We start from the raw sequence: 20,996 nt of genomic DNA on the forward strand, positions 1-20,996 counted from the left end.
ATATTCATAGCCCAGTGGCATTTCTCATGCCCTTGATGGAAAAGATGATCCTCCTATCAAAACATGTAATAAAAAATAATTCGATTAGCTGTAGACTGTGTAGGTGAATGAATCCATGGACACTTTCCATGAATGAGAGGAAGACAGGATAAAGGAACATGAAAATATGGATGCTGAGGCCTGACCTACAGTATAGTGCTTTTGAATTATTTGCTATTCAGATGTCATTTTTGTTGCCCCAAGAAAGCCCCTGCGTGTACATCAAAGCACTCTGGATCTAGTTTGGCCACATTCACTCATACAGAAATGTACCTTCCTGTATGATTATTTTCATGATTTTGAAAGACTTCTAAGAAGACTTGAGGTACTGAGAGACTGCCTTCCTAAATACCATTTTTATCTAATGTCCTCATTTCTATAATGTTCCATAGTTTGGGCAGCTGCACTGTTTGACCTTATAGGAATGACATTCAGATTAAGCTGAATTAGAAGAACATTCCAGCTGTAATTGTTATCTTTTTCTACTGACCTTTATATTGACTGTTTCCTTCCTCCATTATTGAAAGGAAATTACTGGGAGCCATTTTCCAGCCCTCCTCTTCTTCCTAGATTGGGGGGGTGTGTGTGAAAAGAAAAATCAGAATATTAATATGTAGAAACTTTGTAAAAAATGAAATTGAAGAATTTTTCAAAAAAATGAAAAAATGTAATTTTAATTGGATTTTTAAAGATTTGCTTTAATTTGAGGAATAAGACGCTGTTGTCTCATCAATGAAAATCTTCCTAGCAGGCTATAAGGAAGTTTTATCCCCTTGAGTGAAGAGAGGGGGTGTCTGTTCATCTGTTGACCTATTGAGGTCACAAGAATTAAACTTAGTCTTATTTGAACATGTAATATAGGTAGGAGACTTGCAACATGTAAATGGAATTGCCTTGCTATTTTTTCAATTACTCTTATTGTAGGGCTGCTCCCTCCCCCTGGAAAGGAATTCCCAAATTGTGGGTAATTCAAAACTGTTGAAACCTCATTTTAATCTGTAATCAGAAAGTAAAATAGTGATCTTGGTGTATCTTGCAAAACAAAATATTTTGTTTCAACTTTATCAAAACATTTTGATGTTTTCTTGTCTAAAGTAAATGACATTGACGTGTTCCCCAAATAGTTCAATTTAATTGAACCAGTATTTCCGACAGAAAAACTTGTCAGAAAATTATGAAAGCTTCTTCACGTTGTATCAGTCATAAGCCCTCAAAATGTTATAAGGTAATAGTTATTAGTGGGAAATTAAATCACTGTTTGGGGAGGAAGTGAATGTGGATTTGTGCAAGAAAACACAAGTTTTATCAGGGTTTGCTATCCACTGGTTATGAGTAAGATATAAAGTGCAGGTTCTGGAATAACTAAAACAAAACAAAACAAAACCCTAAATATGCTCCTGTAATTAGGTGCCATTGCATACCTGCTATCAGCAGATACAGTTGTGGCCAGGTCATATGAATAATTAAATATCTGTTTTTAATTAAAGTGCTATTACTGTAATTAAAGTTTGGGCCCAGAAGGACATGCAAAACTTAAATACACTTATCCCTTCTACCCTAAGCTCTGTAGGTACATTTGAAAGAAATTCAGGAGTTTCTTGATTAAACATCACGAACTGTTTGAGCAAAGTATAAGCAATAGTTTGAGGATTTGACACCCAGAGCTCAAATTCCCAGTTACTCTAATGTATTCTCAATTTTTGCAGGGAGTGGCATTTTGAGATTCGTCCTTGGCTCTTTTGCAGTAGGCAGAATACACTCCTTTTAACATTCTCCCATGATATTTTATAGAAAATTATTAAATCACGATGTTCTAAGAGGAAATACTGATAATTGCTAACTATTTTAAAAAAAGCAAAAAAACCCCACTCCACCCCACCCCAGAAAAGCCTAAAAATGGGCTATTCATTTTTAGCCTCTTAATAGCATAGGACACATTAATGTTTCTTTTATTGTAACAAATAAGCCAATAAATCATTTTAATTACTACCTTCAATGATTTTATACACTGATGTAAATAATATTGTTGTGTCAGTTTCATTGATTTTAATCAAAACCACTGTGAGTCTAAAGGACAGCTGCAGAATGCTGTTCTGTATTCCCTGTTGCCTCTATTAACAGTGTAAGAGTCAATGTAATATAAAGAACTTCTTTTCCTTTGAAGTCAGTTGATGTATTTTTCTATGTTCAGTTGATTGATTTCATGCTTGTTCTGTGTTAAGTGTGCTAAGGCACCTTGAACCAACAATATACGTTTCCATCTAAGCAGAGATATGGAAATAACAGTTTGAATATACTTCTGAAGCTTTCCAAAGCCTAGCCCACACTAGGTGATCCCCATTCAACAGCAGAGAAAATTTTGAATTGACTCCATTGTGCACTTTTGCTATGGAGATTTTGCTAATGGGTTTCACTAAGGACAAAATGTGTCTACCGTTAAACATTCCTGGATGAAATCTAGGGATGCACAGCCTTGCTCATGTTCGGTGAGACAGACAGGTTGCAGCATGTTATTGGGCAAAGCAGTCCAGACTGGTCTAACGTGTTCTGCTATTGAAAAGAGGGATCATACGGTGCTGAAGGTTTTTTTTTTTACTTAGGTGCCTAATGTGAAATCAAATCAGCACCTTAGAGAAAAAAAAAAAACAAAGTTACTTTGATATCAAATACGCCTTTTTAAAGATTGCTATCAGGCTTTACAGAAATATTTAAATTTCCTTCTGGGATCAAACTCTTGTTTTCTTTAAGAACTGAAGTCAGGAGCAGGGCTTTTTTCTGCATGCCTCACTATGACTTATAGCCTATACTGATTTTAATAAGAGTCCTGCTGTTAGAACTTCTCCAAATACTTCTCAACTGGTCTTAGAAACTATTTTTTTCCTCTGTCAGTATTATAACCTTGGAGAGAATGTTCTCTTTGTTCTTTCTCAATGAACCATAGAGAACCTGATATAATCGCTCAGAATTTTACTTGACAGAACTTGTGATGGCTGAGGAGATGAGAACAACATCAAGTTATAAAGCCCCAAAGCTCTATATTGGTATTTCACCCCATTTCAAAACAACCTTGCGGAGGCTGTGAGGGGATTGAGATTAATTTTTGGTATTGTTGGTTCTTATCTAGTGAAATGTGCAAAAAAACCCAAGGAATCAAATTTATCCTATGGAAGTCAGGTTTTTAAGCAGATGAGTGAGTTGCTATCCAGTTTCATAAGTTTGGGTTGGATTTAGCATTTTCAGTGTGCCTGAACATTAATGTCCCACTTTGACTTAGACTGAAGTGTCTGGAACAGCCCTTTCCATTGCCTGTGTGAGACCAGAGGCATCACAAGCGTTTGTTCTGGGCCAGCTGAGTTGGGAAGGAGTGAGGACAAGGGCAAAGCCAATAGAGGACACCCTCGTGAATGCTCCCCAAAGGAACTGGTCCATCTGAGATGCTACAGGGTTCTATAACTGTGAATGATAATGGTCTTTAAAGTCTCTAATTTCAAAAGCTTTTCTAAGCTATTGCCTTTGTACATGTACTTTTATCTGATCTTTCCCATCGAATTCTGCAGTGTAGGTGCTGATTTAAGGGGTTACACCATGAAGTGGTCCCACAGAGCTGAACATGGCACTAGTACAAGTCACCAGAAGTCTTATGGACAACAAAACATCTTGGTATCAGTATTATTTGGCTTAGGTCTGCAGGCATTACATTTTCTCCTCTGTTGCTCCCCCAGGTTGGCTCTGCTCTGCCACTAAGATACAATGAGGTGGTACCAGTAATCACCTAGTAATCACCTTCCCTTGCTTACAGCATTGTGCCTTCCCTAATGCTGTGATACCGCAGCCTGTGACAGTGTCACCCCGATGGCAAACAACTGCCTGAAGAAAAACTTTAAAAATGTCCTGTTTGCACAGGAGCAGCCACTGCCCTTCCTAGTTGGTGATGCAAGATCAGGCTTAAAGAGCCTGGAAAACACATTTATGTACGCTGCGCCTTCAGCCTGCTGTGTATCTTCATTTACAAAGGGGGAAAACAAAACAAAACAAAAACCCGCAAACTGTTTTGTATGACCCAAATAGCATCTTTGCTGGTCAAAAACACTAAGTTACAAGCTAACACTTAGATATCTACTTCCCAACTAGACAGAGTGATGCTTCCTAAGTTCATGTAGTTTAGGTTCCTGGCTAGCTGTTATGAGAGCTTTGGCCAGATTAATGGATGCTGTCCAAGAAAAGCACCTTTTTTGTTATATGGTTCTTCTAGGGTTAGGACTTAAAATTAATTTGTGTAAAACTTGCAGTGAAGAGTAAGCTTTGCCCCAGAAAATCACCCTTCTCCTCCACATACTTGGTGAGAGATTAATGACCCTTATTAAAAAAAATATATATCGTTTCAACTTTGTTTATACGATAAAGTAAATGAGAAACAAAAGTTGCTGCTTCAGCAAAAGCCTACAATTTTTGTTGCATAGTTTGCTTTTGAAGATGTCCTCTGGTCACTGCACTGTTTCACAGGTGTTTTCCTTAGTGAAGTTGCTCCTGAAAGAATTTGGAAGCATATCTTCTGTGAAACCAGACCTTAGTATATCAAAGATTTCAGGGAGTATATCATGCATTAAGTGGTGTCCACTGTGACTTGAAGCAAAAAAGAGCTCATACCCTAAGAATGTGGACTGAAAGTGCACGAGTGCTATTTACAGGCTTACGAAATATTGGCTTGCAGGACAAAAGACACAGCTGGGCTATAGGGGAACTAGAAGCTCTGATCTGACTGAGACTAAGGTTCTCGTTTCCTAGTTCTTGTGTGATAGGATGGCAGTAGCTAACTTCTCTGGACCCAACACTAAAAGTGGAAATGCTTGGTTAGGAAGCTGGGCACCATTTTGTTTTCTGCACAAGAAAAAGCAACAGTGCTTTGAACACACGCACACTGTCTTGGCAACAATGTCAAAGCCATAAAGTGTATTTTTCCCTTCATCTATGTCTCTGGCAGTCTGCACCTACATCAGTTCTTCCTACTGAGCTGAGTCATGGCCATGCAAATGGCCATTCCTAAAACATGAGAGGTAAAATTCAGTTCCTAAGAATCATCAGGGTGACTGAAAGGCTGAGAGGGACTGGCCTCAGCCAGTTTCTCTGTCTTCTGAACCCAAGCCTGAAGCCTTGGTGACCAGTCTAAAGTAAATTAATAGCCTCTGCCCACACATGGCTGAATAGGCTGGACTTTGGCTCTGTTTTCATAAACTAACTGTTTTTACTGAAGGAAGATTTACTTTCTTTCCAGTTTTCTGTGGTTTTTTTCCTTTCATTTTTTCCTTCCCTTCTTCTTTTTTCCCCTTTTGGGCTTTTTTCTGCAAAGCCATCTCCTTTTTGGCAGCCAGTTCTGCAGCAACCTGAAAGAGACGGAAAGGAATGTGAGGAGCTGATCAAATATTTTTACGTGCAAGGTGTGTTAGACATGTGCTGTAAGAGTTATGAACCAGTGTGTATTTTTCCTCTCTCGCTTTCAGCTTTCCAATATTGGGGAAACACGATATCCAATACATGTTGCTTGGTAGCCCTCTATGAATTCCAGAGTGGCCGGCCGTTACGGAGGAGTCCTTTTAATTTATGCTGAGGGCACTCCCACCTGCAAACTTTAGCATAGGTGCTGACTATCCCAATATATCATTGGGAAAGAGGCGATTTCTATGTCCCAAACCACGAGGGCTTTTATGGAGTAAGACCAATTCCTGAAACCACCCAGAAGCACAATATCCTAATGACATACAACTTAAAGTTCCCTCTGGACTTGGACTCAGATTATGAATTTGTCTTAGCGTTTCTAAGGCAGATAGATTTTACAGAGATGGATTTTGAGAGATTGCCCTGAGGCATGTCTAATTTCAATATGTGGCTAAAGACTGAAATTGTTCTAGTGAGAGATTGGATGGAGATAGTGTGACAAACTCTGACGGATATACATGGATAGCCCAGCATCTTTATCCCTGCAAGCTAGTAGCAGCTGATAGCTTGGTACAGCTACATCATTTTCCATAACTTTAGTTCCTGGCCATTTACACTTTCTTATCTGAAAAAGGCGAAGGGTGAAATTTGCTGCTTCTAGTGTTCTCTTGTTCCCAGGTGCCTTTCATTGTGCTCTTTTCCAAGATCATTTACTGATGAATGTAAATCTGAAAATCTGTGGCCATTGAAGTTTATTAATGGACCATTAATATTGGCAGTACCATAAAAGAGTAGGAAATAAAAAATGTTCAATTGTAAGACGTTTCGTGTTACAGTAAAAATATTTGTTTTCTGAAGAATGCTTTTTAATGCATTGAAGATTGGACAGTGGAAGGGGAATGACTAAAAGGGCTATACTTTGCAGTCAGTGAAATTTCATTAGTGGATTTCCCCAAGCATTTCAGTATCTTACATTTAATTAAATATGGTAATTTAAACCCCAAGCACCGTTCAGTCATATCTTGCGGTGATAAGCAGTGAAGCATTTCATTCCCTGGGATAGATTAACAGATTGACTAGAGTTCAAAATAGGTTTTTAGTGTCCCAGCAGGCCTGTGGTATCCAAAACCAACAGAGCTACTCAAAGTGTATCCTTCACTGTAGCACTAGTACCCTGCCAGAAATCCAACCTTGCCACCTCTACCTCCGCCCTCTGACTGCCTACCAAAGGGTAACCGTAATCTTTGCCAGCATCTCAGGGGTGGGTTATCCAGCAGAATACCTATAAGCACACATGTGATTGACAAAAGGTTTTAATTTTAAGCAGTGTTTTTGAGTTCTATTGGTGATATTTTAAGTGTATCCAGACTCTGATTGGAATGATTTACTTTCATGTTTTTATACAGATGAATGATACTGAAAGGGGTTATATAGAGTTTCTGTTCTCATGAACCTGCTATAATGGGACTGAATTGTTGAACTGTCCTTATCCTTCTGTCTTGCCTTCATCAGTTTTGTAAGCTGGCAGGAAAAAAAAGTTTGTTTCTTATTTTCAGAACTGAGGTATGAGCTATGGTGCTAAGTCTTGAACTAACTGCTCATATAGGGGACAGAGAAAAATGGTGCTTGCAGTTAGCACTGAGTGAAATGTACAGTAACACAAGAAGCCAAGCCTAGAAACATGTGCAGTGACTACAGGCACAGGTTGTGTACATCCAAATAACACCTGTACAGTCTCTCTCCTGGATGCCTTGGCAACATATATGTAGTCTGAGATGCCAAGTAGTTTGGGTAAAATGCTCCAAAGCCATGCAGCTGGCAATGCCGTCAGCATGCGGAGCCTGACTTTTCTGAAGTGACTCTCTGCTTCCCAAAAGAGAATGACAGAGCAAATATAATTTTTCCTTTTTTGTGTCAGATGCACCTTCACCTTTATACTCCTTCAGTGCAGCTTCCCAGCTCTGCTTTCACCTCTGCTCTAAGCAGCTCCATAATTGCAGAGGACTGGAAGCTGGGGTGAAGCTGGCTGTGTATCTAACCTTGAATGGTTTGTACTCTTCTGTACAGAATAATTTTCCCTCCAGCTACAAGAAGATGCCTGAAAAATCTGACAAAAGAAGAGGAAAGAAAGGGAAGGGCAAACAAAGGTTAGTTTGAGATACTAAGCAATTCACCCACATTATAATCCATTTTTTTCCCCCTGGAGAAAACTTTATAGTGGAAATAAAAGCAGATGTCTTCCTAAATTATTTTAGACTGCCCTTTTCTTTGCTACGTTGCCTCCTTTTGAAATGATGCTAAAAGCACTTAGAAAACTCTTAATATTGGGGAAGAGAATGTGCATCAGTAAGAACAGACGAATTTTAGTCTCCTTTTTTTCTAGTCTTGCTGTAGGACTCCTGTCATGCTAGTGATGACTCTTCTCCAGTAACGTTTTCTTCTGAAGCTGAAAAGACATTTTCCTGTAAACTGACATCCCACAAAAGTCAAATTGACTTTTCTATTCATACATCAGTTCAAGTGTGTTTCCAAATTCTTGCAGTGCAAATTCCCTTTTTTGGGAAAGAGAGAGGCACCAAAACAGAGTGCGACCTACGAACGGAAATGCGTGATATTGGTTTATGAGCCAAGTATATGAAAACTCCCAGCTGCCAGCAGGACTCATCTATGTTCTATGTTCCTCAGCCATAGAAAGCTTGGTGTTGGCTCAGGCAAGCTGATACTTGAGGTAAATGTTCTTCCTTAAGAATAAGCCCATCCCTCATCCCCCAAAAGAAGACCTTACTTGAGCTTCTTGTCTTTATTAGTGTTGTGGGCATAAATGAAATGCAGGGATGGAGTCAGTTTGGGAATTCTGCCTCTCTAGCTGCGGCAGGTGAGGGACAGCCTCAGAGCCTTGTAATTCTGGCTCTAAAACCATTTTGAACAGAAACATTTTATACGTGCATAGCCTAGCGTTCCTGGAGAGAAAATGTACTGAGTATTAACTCTACAGGAAGATGCTACTTTGAAATCTAAGACAAGAGAAAAGTTTCTTCGAGAAAACAGGTCTGTTTGAGATGGGAAGAGATGCCATGCCTGTGTCCCAGAGTAGTGTGCCAAACATCAGACTGCCCATTTGCATCACTTGTATGTAACATGAGGCATGCTGTAAATGTGCTTACCCCTATCCTGCCCCCCTAGTTTGAGGACATTTAATTACAACTCTTTTATAGGCTGATTATTTCTGTAAGGTGATATTATTTTCTGTCAGTTGGAGGAGATGTTATTTTCATCATGGTGGGCCTGGGACTCTGTCCCATCGAGCTAGCTGAGGGCCAGTGTTCTGGATTTGTTCCCTCCCACAGGCAAACCCATTTGTGTAGCCTTTAATAAGATAGTGTTCTCCTGGCAAGGCGTTTCTGGGCGTTCTTTACTTTTGGGTGTGCACTTGCAAGCAAAGCTTAAGCTGTTAAAAACAATCCCAGTGATCTGTTTCTTGCAGGAATGAATTCAAAACATTGAGTGGGATTTCATAGCTTCATGGGATCTTGCAAAATCTTACAGTTGGCTTTAATAGTCATGCATTTCAGTCCATGACTGATAAATGCTCTAGTCTTTTTTCCATCTGGCAGATGTCACCCAAATGGAGTTTAACTCACCGGTTAAACTCACTCTTGTCTTCGTTTTCTGGCAAACACTTCAAAACATTAGTCTCCACTGAATGCGTTTATAAAAAATCTGTTAGCTTTGCTTGGTGTAGGTTTTTTAGGGAACGTGGGTGGTAGATGTGAAAAGAGGTTGTTGATACTGCCTGGCTTTAGGCATACAACCTAGACTACTGACTTCAGCCAACAGAGATCATGTTCATAGGCAGTGGAGAGCCGCTGGACCAGGAGTGTACCTGCTGAATGGCTTCATTTCAGTGAATCGTTGTCTGGAGTTGAATACATCTGTCCGTTGTGTAGCTTAACAGAGACTGAGTACTGTATCTGTCCTCTGCATGATTAACTTGAAATAATCAGAATAGTTTAAGGCTTTGAGGTTGCCAGCTCTAGCTGATGGCACTGTGTGTTTAGCACTTGTGAAAATCCAGCTTGATAATTTCTAAAAGGAGCATCCGGAATAGTGTGGAACAGAGGAAATAAAGGTGAGCGTAACTGTAAGCATCTACTTCTATTACTGAAAAATACAGTTGGCATATTTGCTGTCAAGATAAAAGCACATTTGCAAAATGCTGGATACTAAAAAGTACAACTCTATACAGCCTCTTGAATCTTTCTCTGATGCTTTAAAGCTATTTGTGATCTATTCATTTGGTAAAAGTGAATAAGATATTACACATGGGTGTGTGTGTGTGAATATTGCAGTACGCAATTGCATTTTACTGTCCCTACCTGGGAAATAGTCAGGGATATTAATTAAATATTATCTAACTACTGGGGATCTCTTGCACTGCCATCCACAATCAAACTGATTACTGGGATTCATGGGGATCTTTAGCTGTCGGTAATAATGAATACTAATTAGCAGCATAGTATTGCACAGAGTGCCAAGCGAGGATGAGGAGCATATGCTTGCACAGCAGGTAACATACTTTTTCTCACCCCTTCTCTAGATGCTGCTGGATCAGATACTGTGATTGCAGTAATGTGGAAATTACTTTGTCCTCCATGCAGCAATTGAATGTACAACCAAAATCTTGGTAAATAAGTATCTTTTTTTTCTGATAAGTTATTTAATATTGGAAATGAGGGGGAGTTGGGAGAGGGGAAGTGTGTCTGCTAAATGGCAACTCTCTTGGCTTATTTTCATGGTGATGAGACTTAATGAACTACAGGAAGAGATTATAATTTTGTTGGCAGCAGTATGAGGGCGAAGCTAAAAATTGTCACATCTGATGATTATCTTCGGAGCAAAAAATAAAAAACCATTAGGGACAGACATCTGGAACAGATGCAGGGAGATTACACTGATGTCTCAGAATCTTAAATTTCTCTTGAAAAGTATGTAAAATAGAGAAAAGCTTCTTTTCAGTCAAGAGACGGTACATATTTTTCTGACTAAACCACCAAGTACTTTGCATCGGGATCTCTTTGGCATATCTTTTTGAAAGGTATTTGTAGAATGTCATGAAAGCAGTTTGTGCAGAAGGCCAGCTACATTACAAAGTCAAGTAAGGTCAGAGTTGTCAAGGGATAAAGAAATATAGAATGTATAATAATGCAGCAATGGTTCGTGAAGTGATTAATTTGTATTTTATTTTCCCCAAAGTGTCTTTACCTAAGTCTTATAAAATGCTTGCTTTTTAAATACAGTTCAGTCCTGATTTTTCATGGAGTTTAACTTGGAAGTAACCAACCCATTCACAGAAGCTAATATATACAAGAGGTGAAATCTTGTCTTCCCTGAAGTCAAGGACAAAACTCTCATTAACTTCAATGGGGCCAGGATTTCATTTACTATGTTGCCCAGTAGACCAGTGTGGAACAAAACCAGTTGCCTTAGGGATTTTTAATATGCGGCTGACTCAGTTGAACAAAAAATGTTTTACTTGTCTGACATTCAGGTAAAATCATGAACGTACTGAACTTTCTTTTGCCAGCTGCATTCTGGATATGTTAAGGTTATGTGACATTCTGCTCTTGGTTGTGCTGGCTAAAAAGGGAGGAAAAAACGGGCCCCAAAATCTTTGAAAATCAGATAATTGCTAGTGAAAATTTGCTGGGAAAATAGTTGCATTTTTTTCTTCCAAGTATTTTTCTTTTATGCAGGAAAAAACAGGTAGTAAAACAATCTCTCTGAACTTTTGGCTTCCTTTATCTTTTTTATGCAAAGAGAAAGCAGATGCCCAGGAAAGACAGCAAAATAGCTGAAGGTGGGAATTCAAAGCTGGGTGTAGGGCAGGAAGAATATATTTCTCCAGAATCTAGTACCATATCCAGTGTTGCTCAGTATAACTTCTTGTAATGTTTTCTTTCTGAATTGTCTTTATCCTTGTTGGTAGCAGGTCTAATTAGCCTAAAGTCCCCTGAAGCCTTCTCCAGCAATAAGCCGTACTTGCTGGGTGGCTCCCCTGCTGCTCAGAGCAGCCAAAAAAGCCTTCTTGACTCTGGCATGTGTTTCTACTTTAGAAGCTGAAAACTTAACTGATGGGTCTCCTTCACTCTGTCTGGGACTGAACAAGAGTGGCTTAGATACAGAGGCCAGTGGGGTTGACCTTGGCATACTCTGAACTTGCCTAAAACCATGAGTATGCCCTGAGTTCAGTTTTAGTGAGGCACAGAGAGCTGTTTTGTAGCTGTTTTCTTGCATATTTTTGTAAGCAAAGTAAGTAATGGTTAGAGTATTGTGCTTTAAGCTGGGCTAGTCTGCCTTTATATCCCCTCAAGCCACACAGATGCTGTTAGCATGCTCCAGGCTTTTTCCTATGATTCCAGGAAGGACTGAATCCAAAATACTGTTTTACCATACCTGTGTTAGATCATCAGTTGCAGGCAGCTAATGAACACAACAGTCTGTCTCAACAAGGGAGCTTTAAGGACCACAGAGGTCAGTTTTTGACAGTTTAGTTTTCCTAGCCTGCTAGTAGCCACCGCGCCTGGTTCACTCAGGGGCCAAATCCTGCTCCTGTGTGCAGGGCTTCCTGTTTATAATTTCCCTCACCAGACTCATCATCCTGCTCAGATCGTTGTGGAGGGTGGAACTGGCTCCGAGTGCCAACCACTGCCTTCGCTGCTTCAATGGGCCTTCATCACTTTCTCTATGTGACACCCAGATGATCAGAGGAAGACATTATCAGCAACTTCTATTAGTCAGAGAAGTCAGAGGGATTTTACCAGGAAAAGGATCTGAGTTCACTATAAGAATACATAAGATGAACTAAGATACTTCTTTCACTTGAATGTGCCCCTTGTTCAAGCTTGCTTAATGGATCCTTGGCAGTAAATTAAGGCTTAGGCCTGCCTGCATAAGAAACTTTTCTCTGTTTAAACTAAACTAATTATTGCTAGACTGTGCTGATACTGAATGCAAACACACTGGAACCAGTTTTAGCCTCTGGGGTAGCTTTGGATGCCTATTTTAAACCAAGGCTCTTTAAACTGTTTAATATATATTTCTACTAGTAGCTAGCACCAGTCTAACTACATGGATTACGAAACAGGAGAGCAACTCTTTGTAGCTGAGCTCTTTCCTCTTAGCTCCCTCAGGCATTTATCTATGTGTAACTTGCATGCCTGAGCACCTTCCGCCATGACTAAGTGGCTGCACATCCTGAAAAGGAATACATTTTGGTAGTGAGTTTTGTGGTTTACCTTGGAAGAAAACAATTCTTTCACTTGCAGGAAAAAGGTCCTTAACAATGAGGTTCCTGGAGTGCTAGAGGCCATTGTTATGAAAAATTACTTAAATAAACAGGCATGTTTTGTGGAGATTCCTTCCCCCAGTCCCGTTAACCTTTTGCATTAGAGGAGTGACAGTACCTGCTCGGGAGTTTTTTGAGAAAGAATAGCCATTGAACCTCCTGCCTCTTCAGTAGGATAGTCAGGAAACTTGCCTATGATATGCCTGTGTGAGAAACAAAAGATGAAAAAGGAATTAAAATCCATAATTTTTTATTTGGTTGACAAAGATGTTAGATGGTGGGAAGCATACCCTCCCTCACCTCCTATTCCAAAAATAGAGTGCTGTACTCCCTCCTGTGACAGTGGCTTCTTGTCCAGTAAATTCATTAAAACAGTTACTAACCCATGTCTCTTGTCCTGTGGCCCACCAAATATTGAAAGTTCTCAGGGAATTTCTTAGGGCTGCACATCACTTCACAGCAGAGACACTTAGCTTAAAGTGTTTATATTTATAGTTCTGCTCTCTGCTTTCAACATCTAGCTTTTAAAAAAAAATTCATTTTATTTAAATCAGTTTTTGATCTACAAATTCCAGATTGTATTTTTTTGTGAGGATCTCACCCTTAAAAATTTCCAATGTACTTGCACAATTAGGTGGTGAAGGAAGCTGGGGAGGGGGCAATGAGGGGCTTTGTAGTAAGGTTCCATGGATGGCATGGATAACATAGGTTGCTTCCAGACCTTTCAGAAAGAGATTAGAAGATATAAATAATAATTACAATCTAAAGGCCATTTATATTGATAAGAATGTTTCACTTCTTTCACTTTTGTAGCTTTTTGGATTGTATCAGTAAGACTTTCTGTTTGTTTGGCAATATCAGGAAGATTTTCTGTTCCAAAGAAAATTCTGACACTTCAGAAAAATCCTTGTGCTACTTTCAAACAGAATGGTAACGTTTCCTCTAAATGAAATGAAATTTCCCTTGAGAAGAAAATAGCTCAGAAAGGTCAATGTGATTCATAAAAATGGCTTTCATTTTTTTAAAAACAACTGGTACCTTAAGGGACTTTCCTAGTCTACTGTTAAGCAGTAGACTCAATTTTAAACTGAGAATCTTGGAACAGAGCATCAGTTATGTTTCTATAGTACTATGTGTACAGTTTGGATCCCTAACTAGTTTTAATGTTATACAAATTACAAAAGAATAAACAAACATTTGTCTGTGATTGTAAGCTCTGATTTGCATGTTCAACAATCACTAGTTCTATATTCAAACAGATGCAAAACTTTGGTCACTGCATTCACAGAAATCAGTTTGCACGAACAAAGGGATGTCATTGTTAGTGTATTTTTTAAAAAAAATCTAGTAAGAATGGGATTTTGGCCTCAAAAACCTGCATAATCTGTTTGTTTAATGTTAGATCATGTTTCATTTTCTACAAACAGCCAGAAAATAGCTCAATTTTATGTTAAATGCAATCTTGTTTTACATGCTGCTACAAGTCTGGCTTACAGCAACAAATTTCTCAAAATCTGATGTTAAGGCTGTTGCTACTTTGCTAATGCCAGCTGGGAGGAAGGAAAGGCAGTATGTGGTGCCTGTGAAGAATCAGTTTGGAGTCTACCACCCACTGAGTGTGGTATCAGTGCCAGCTTTCAATATTTATTAGTGTTACATTTAGTATTTGTATTAACTTTTCACTTTTAAATCATTTACAGCTCTTGGAGATGGAATTATTTACCCTTTGGATACGATGATGAGTGTATATCTGAGCGCTGTAGAAATTCTGTCAAATTCTCAAATTTGGAAGTGGATTCCAGTTTGTTTACAATTTGTATTTTGTGTGATTCTTCTGCTCACAGCTGGTGCAGCTGTCTGGAATGACATGGATCGTCTCATCTTTTTGTAGCAGCTACAGTGAGTGCTTCTGTTGAAAAATAACTTAAGGTGAAGAGAAGGTAATGCCAATCTTTTCACAGAAGTGGAAGAAGTGTTAGCCATTTACTAACCAGTCAGCTGTCTGGGGACTGGGTCTTTGGTTGAGGGCAATGCAAAATGTAAGTTCCCATGCTCATCAGTGACCTGAGAGCAGACAGCTACCACACGTTTCAGTCGTACTAATTCTTCAAGGACATCTGTTTTTTCTGGACTTCATCCTTTCCTGTGTACTGTCGTTTAGCATATCAATCACTGTCCAATGGCCAGGGAGCAGTATTCTTAAGTCTCATTTCCCTATTTGACCTCTTGTGGGTTTTCCTCTTTCTCTTCTAGGTTTAAATGACTACGACTTCAATCTTGTAATGCCTGGAAAGCATGCACATGCATGACCCTTACAGACAAATTCCTCTCTTTATGAAACCCTCTGAGTTCAGAGGTTAAACCAGGGATTCATTTGGCCTGTAAATCTGCACAGAAAAATGCAGTCATTGATCTTCCTGGTCAAAAGTCCACTTTAAATGTAATGAATCTCAATTTTCATTCTCTGTTCACTTTTTGGCAGCATTCTACTCAGAACCATCACAATGGGTTGTCTCATGCATTTGTCATAAGATGCTAATTTGGATTGAACTGGACCTAAACTATTTTGTATAACCTTGTTTTACACTTGTTGATAATGACAAAACACCAGGATAAAATGAGCAGCCAGCATGCACTCCACAAACAGCGAAGGATATTCCTATATCTTTGTTCCATCAGATAAGCTATGTGTCATCTATGGCTCAAGAGGGTCCCACCAGGCATGTCCCATGTTGAACAGTGAACAGCTCTTGAATTAGGAGGAACCTTCCAAACATGCAGAATGATTTTGAGCTTGCTTTACAGTAATAATTGTTCAAATAATTTTAAACTGCTCTCCCCTTTTGAAACTTCCTAGAAACAAGTATTTGTGATTAAAGCCAGTTCTAAGGCAATAATACTGAAAAAAATTTAATCCAGAGGATGTAAGAACTTGCTCCAAACTCAAGCCTAGCACACTGTTTTGTTTTGCTGGAAGTGTAGAGGAGAGCTTTATGGTGGAAATCCTTCTTGGTTCCACCTATGTGGCACTAATGGCGCAGCCACACTGTAAACCAAGATTTACAGCTGCAGAGGTTCCCATAGTCAGCAACTAGGCTGAAAATTGACCTGAGGAGTAGAAGAGCATTATACCTGCACCTGCATTGTTCGCTGACTCCAAAAGTTGAGTTGCAACTGCAGCCACTGTAAGGCTTTAGCCTGTGAGAGATCTCTGAGTGTGAATTTCAGACTGGTGTTTTTTAAATTGTTCTTTTGGTTGAGTGAAAAAAGAAAACTACTTGGTCTGTATTTCCTCTAATCTGCCCAGCATTTATTTTCGATATTCACCGTACTTTGATGCTTTCTTTGCACGTCAGTCTCTATATCTAGCTGACACATTACCCGCAAAGTTCACACACCCTGGTGCTTTCTCTGCATGTCACTGAAAAGGCAGCACTATGCAAAAACAAACCTGGTGGTCAGGAAAGTCTGAAAGTTTTGTTGCATGTTGACGGAGAGAGGAGACTGTAAAAAGCTTAAGCTCTTGGTAAGAAAAGTATTGGAGTGTGTAATATATTTGAGAGACATGGTACATGTCAGAAACACCTGGTTTTGAAGCAAGTCAAAACTCAATGAATCTGTTACTTATTACTGTCTCAACATTTGCAAAGGAAAAAAAAATCCAATTGTGCTTTTCCAGCATCTCATAAAAATGTGCAAATGCCAGACCTGGAAGAAGCAACACTTATTTTCAACACAATTGCTTCAGTGGGAGTGTTGACAATGTGTTAAGGACTGCAAGCAAAAGCAGAAACAAATTCTATCATAACCATCAGATTTCATATGGAGGATGCAGTTCTAGTAAAACTTTTGCCTAAAAGAACAAATGAAATTTGTGAAAAGCATGGCTGCTTGGTAGGACTGAACTTGGTGGCTGCACAGAAATCAAGTAAGGTGAGATGGAAGGGTAGGGCTAGGAAGAAACCTCCACCTTGTGAGAAACTTTAGCAGTACCCTAGGGAAGCCTTTATAGACTAAAGACCACAAAGCCTGCTTCTTCCCAGTGTGCAGGCAAGGAGCTGAGGATGGTTCTTGTGGGTGACCTGCTCCCTGTTGTGTATTCACAGGCCACTGAACAGAAACTTGTGTTTGGGAGCCTTGCTTGCACTGCTGCAAATCAAACTGATGAGTGCCAAACAGAGTTCACAGTAGGCAAAGTATCTTTCTTTGGGTGACAGCTACTGCTTTAACAGAACTACTAAATGTTTCTGTGCTGCGGAGGACATTGCTGAAGAAGGGACCTTTAGAAACTGTGGTATGTGAGAAATCCATTACTTTTCTGGAAAGCAGTGAAATCCTGTCAATGGGAACATAGCATGGGTTTGGTAAACAGCTTTACAGAAAAGCCATCTAACTGGAATGAATGGGGGCCCTAAATCTGAATCAAACCAGCTCAACCGGAAGAGTAAGGGGATGAACAAAGATGGAGGAGTAAAAAGAGATGTTCTTCCACTCTCAGCAAAGTAAGAAAAGGATCTAATAAGATTCTTGTGCTGTTTCTCGAGTTACATTCTGTTCTCTGGTTCACTGTTACTGCTCTCCCCTTTTTCCAAACTTATTCCTCTTATAATAACTTAGATCTGTCAAGTGTAATTGAAAAAGAATGCTCTTTTATGGTCTGCAATGCAAACCCTTTCGTCTCCGATCATGTAGCATAGAGTTCTGGCTCTTCTGGGCTCAATTTTTGCTTTAGCACACAACCTACATAAATGTCCAGGTTTTAACTAGGTTTGAATGGTTCTTTGACATCTCCAAATCACCACCAGATTTGGTATGAGTTAGTATGATTAGCAGCCTCTGCTGAAGTCTCTGCTTAGCACCGAATGCTGTGGCACCTCAATTCTGACCTATAAAATAAATTCCTTGTTTGTGTGATGACCCTACACTGTGCTCATCTCATCTGCTGCTTCCTCCCCTCCTCATTTTAGGAGCATCACCATTTTTTTTTTGTCTTAAGCGTTTTCTCTCTATTCCACATTGCTCAGGCATGGTTATAGTTAAGGCTAAATATGGCTGTTGATTTATGAGAACACACCATTGATTTAAATGTTTTGTCTGGTAATAGACTCAACAAGTTACTACCTACTCTGTTCTCTGGCATGATTTTACATGTGTTATTCTTTCTTTTTGGCCATGGCTTCTCTAGCTAATTGCATAAAAGGCCTTGTCAGGAAAAATAAAAAATTGTTCTTTGGAGGAAAAGGAGGGTTTAACTCTTTTCAGGGTAAGAAAGGATGTGGGCTGTGTGCAGAAGAAAAGGCATGAATGATGGCTTTATGCTCTAGGCGGAGGGACAGCAGTGTGTTCTGCGCAGAAAAGGAACAAAAACAAAAGGGAGGAACCCTTTAAAAAATAAATCCCTTGTTGTTTTGTAGTTCTTGCCTGTTTCTGTAATCCCACCTGATATGGGTTCTCTCAAACTACTTAAATAGCAGTGTTGGTTTATTTCAGGTGTCTTTGCTGCAGCATTTTCTTTCCTTTTGTGTGTGCTTTCTTTAGCTCTTTGAAAATCACTTCCAGAAAAAGTAACCTATGCAAATATAGAATTACGTATAAAGCAAGATTAATTTCCACAGGCTGCTAGTCATCTTTAATGGGTTTGGACACAGATATATTACAACTTATGTTTTATCAAAGGTCCTGATACTCCAAGTGTTTGCTTGTATGTGTGATTGTTATGCATGGAAGTAATTCAGTGGAGTGACTTGCAGGGAGAAGTGTTTGGAGGATTGGAAACTTTATTGTTCTGGATAAATATTCAGCTTTAAAATATTTAAGATCAAGTGTTGTGAGACCAACAATCAGCAAGAGGAAACATTCCCATGGAGGAATGAGTGTGAAAGGTTTGTGGGGAAAGGTGATATCCTTTATTGCAGTAACTATCATAATTAGAAACAATAGATGGGATTTTGGGTACCTAATGCCTGCCTTAGATCTGAAATGGTAGAATTGAGCTTCAAAGCAAGTAATAGTTGGGAACAGTTGTTGGAGGGGACAGACCTAAATGTGGAATGTGGTAATTCTCTCTGATAGTTTTATTACTTGTAGTATTATTGGCCAGGAAAGGTAGACCTTTGGCTGACCCAGTACAGTTGTTCTTAAGCTTCTTGAGTTCTTACTGTTGAATAGTTTGTTCTGCTTTGTCATAAAGTTATTTTGCCTTTTCAAGGATCCTCCTGGTCTTTTAAGGATAGCAATAGGTAATTAGTGTACTCAAAAAAATGAAATCTCTGTTTCCTTCAGACAGACTTGGGCATGAGCTTTGTCTGCCAGGACTCCTGATTATCCTGCTTCCTGCTGTAAATCAGAGGGAAAAAGGATTTTTTGACCTATTGGTAACTTCAAAATTATGACAAAAATCCTTCCTGCTTAAAAATGGCAAGAGGTTTTTCTCCTTGAAATGAATCGGAGACATGGGAAGGTAGTACTGTAAATTACTGCTAAGTTTTTGAATGAAAATAAATGGCAATATGGGCATGAATAATGCCAAGGAGAAACAAAAGATTTATTTTACAGTTCCAATATTAGCTTAAATTAAAAAAAAAATGGAAAAATCAGAACAAAAATTTGGCAATATCAACACTCACAAAACGTTCTGGTGCTCTGATTTTGTGTGTCCCTCCCTACCCTCAAAAAACATTGCCAAAAGTTTTCTCAGAGCTCAAATCTGAATTAACTCAGGATTGGGAGAAGTCACATCCTGACCTATGTAACTGAACTCCGTTGCAAAAGCTAATAACATCTAACCCATATTAAAAGCTTAGACAAACCTAGAGAAGATGAGTATTAAATTTACCCACCATGGCACGGAAGTGGAAATAAAATTAGAGGGACTGGAAAGCAGATTCCTATAAAGTTATTTAGAGTTTTTTTGGCTCAACTCCTGCAATGCAGAACAGTTTTGGGCAGAGCTGCTGGTAAGTCTGGCGTGAGGCTCTCTGCAGTAACAAGTGAAAGCATCTCCTGGTGGACCCAAGGACAACTGGATGTCCCATCCTTGCCCTTGGAGGGAATGATTTCTGAGCAAGCAGCAGGGCATGTCATGGTGTCACACAGCAGCCTCTAGTCCACAGTATTTCTACTGCTGTTGGCCTTGCCAGGCCTACCTGTAACTGCCTTGTTAGTGAGGCATTCATCAAATTGACTGTACGTACTTGTGTGGGGGTAAAATCTTGCTTATCTGAAACAGGCCTGAGAGAACCAGAAACTCTGCCTTTTTGCTTCTCTGAAAGCTGTAGAACAGATACTGACATCCAACACTGCCCCCATGTTTTGCTTCCTGGGTCTACACTTCTTCTAGTGCTCGTCCTTCTATTTTGGACTTGTTCATCATCAGATAACACACAGTCAGGCTGTCCCTAGGCTTATTTCCAGTGTCAGCTTCCTGTTGACTGTCTACAGCCTTTTGAGGAATGTGATCCTGTCAACCTGGCTGTAAGCAGAGTGGGTTGAGCAATCCTTCCTGCAGAGGAAGAACTCGCCTCAGGGCCCAGCACCATGTCTGGGCGACTTGGCTGATGGAGTAATGAGTACTCTGGAGTGCACAACTCTCATTAAACTCTCATCTGTTTTGATTTTCTTCTATTTTTCCATTCTCTGTAGAGCGAGGTCAAAAATACAGAAGCTGGCTCAAAGAAACGTCAGGTCAAATTCCCCTTGCATTTACTGAATTCCTTACCTTTGGTCAGCTTATCCTGCCTTCACAGAATGCCGAACCCTGACTCAAATTGGCAATATTTCCTGTGCTTAGTATTAAACTTAAGAGACTGAAACAATTATGGCCAGTTTTAAGCAAGATTACTTTAACTCAGACTAGAAGCTTTGCGAGAATAGCTTTCCTGCAGAGTCAGCCAGAGGGAATCAACAGTACTTTATTAACACAATATGAATTCTGTAAAGAGGAAAACAAAGCATGTGATTTTTTTGTAGCAAGGCCAGCCAAAAGAAATAACTTGCCCTCCAACATCACAAGTTTCTTTGGGATTTGCAGTGAGATGGAGTATAGAGAGCATTTTGTCTTATCGGATTTGTTTATGAGAAATTTAAGCAATTGCTTTTGCTTCTAGAAGTCAAGGTGTTAGTGAAACAAAATGCATCTCTATGGAAGGGAAAGCAGGCTGTAAACTGGGCATGTCTGCTT

The 20,996-nt window shown here is 39.5% G+C and overlaps 2 protein-coding genes across 3 annotated transcripts in view; one reads left to right on the forward strand and one right to left on the reverse strand.

Annotated features, from left to right (window-relative positions):
* The window catches only part of LOC148052276 (uncharacterized), a 107,307-nt gene that overhangs the window by 51,352 nt on the left and 34,959 nt on the right, over window positions 1–20,996 (forward strand). Inside the window, exon 3 of the mRNA XM_087734112.1 lies at window positions 10,070–10,156. Coding sequence (XP_087590238.1) covers window positions 10,125–10,156 — 32 coding nt within the window. The 5' untranslated portion in view covers window positions 10,070–10,124. The remainder of the gene's footprint in view (window positions 1–10,069; window positions 10,157–20,996) is intronic.
* DRC11 (dynein regulatory complex subunit 11) overlaps window positions 1–20,996 on the reverse strand; it is a 110,610-nt gene that overhangs the window by 44,271 nt on the left and 45,343 nt on the right. For both annotated transcript variants that reach the window (XM_087734100.1, XM_087734099.1), the window contains exons 7-9: window positions 12,936–13,020; window positions 5,301–5,420; window positions 530–605 (exon numbers count right to left, since the gene is read on the reverse strand). In XM_087734100.1, coding sequence (XP_087590226.1) covers window positions 530–605; window positions 5,301–5,420; window positions 12,936–13,020 — 281 coding nt within the window. The remainder of the gene's footprint in view (window positions 1–529; window positions 606–5,300; window positions 5,421–12,935; window positions 13,021–20,996) is intronic.

The sequence above is a fragment of the Nipponia nippon genome, unplaced genomic scaffold (assembly GCF_047370975.1).
Source record: "Nipponia nippon isolate SJK-2023a ecotype South Korea unplaced genomic scaffold, ASM4737097v1 scaffold_5, whole genome shotgun sequence".
NCBI classification, from domain to species: Eukaryota; Metazoa; Chordata; class Aves; order Pelecaniformes; family Threskiornithidae; genus Nipponia; species Nipponia nippon.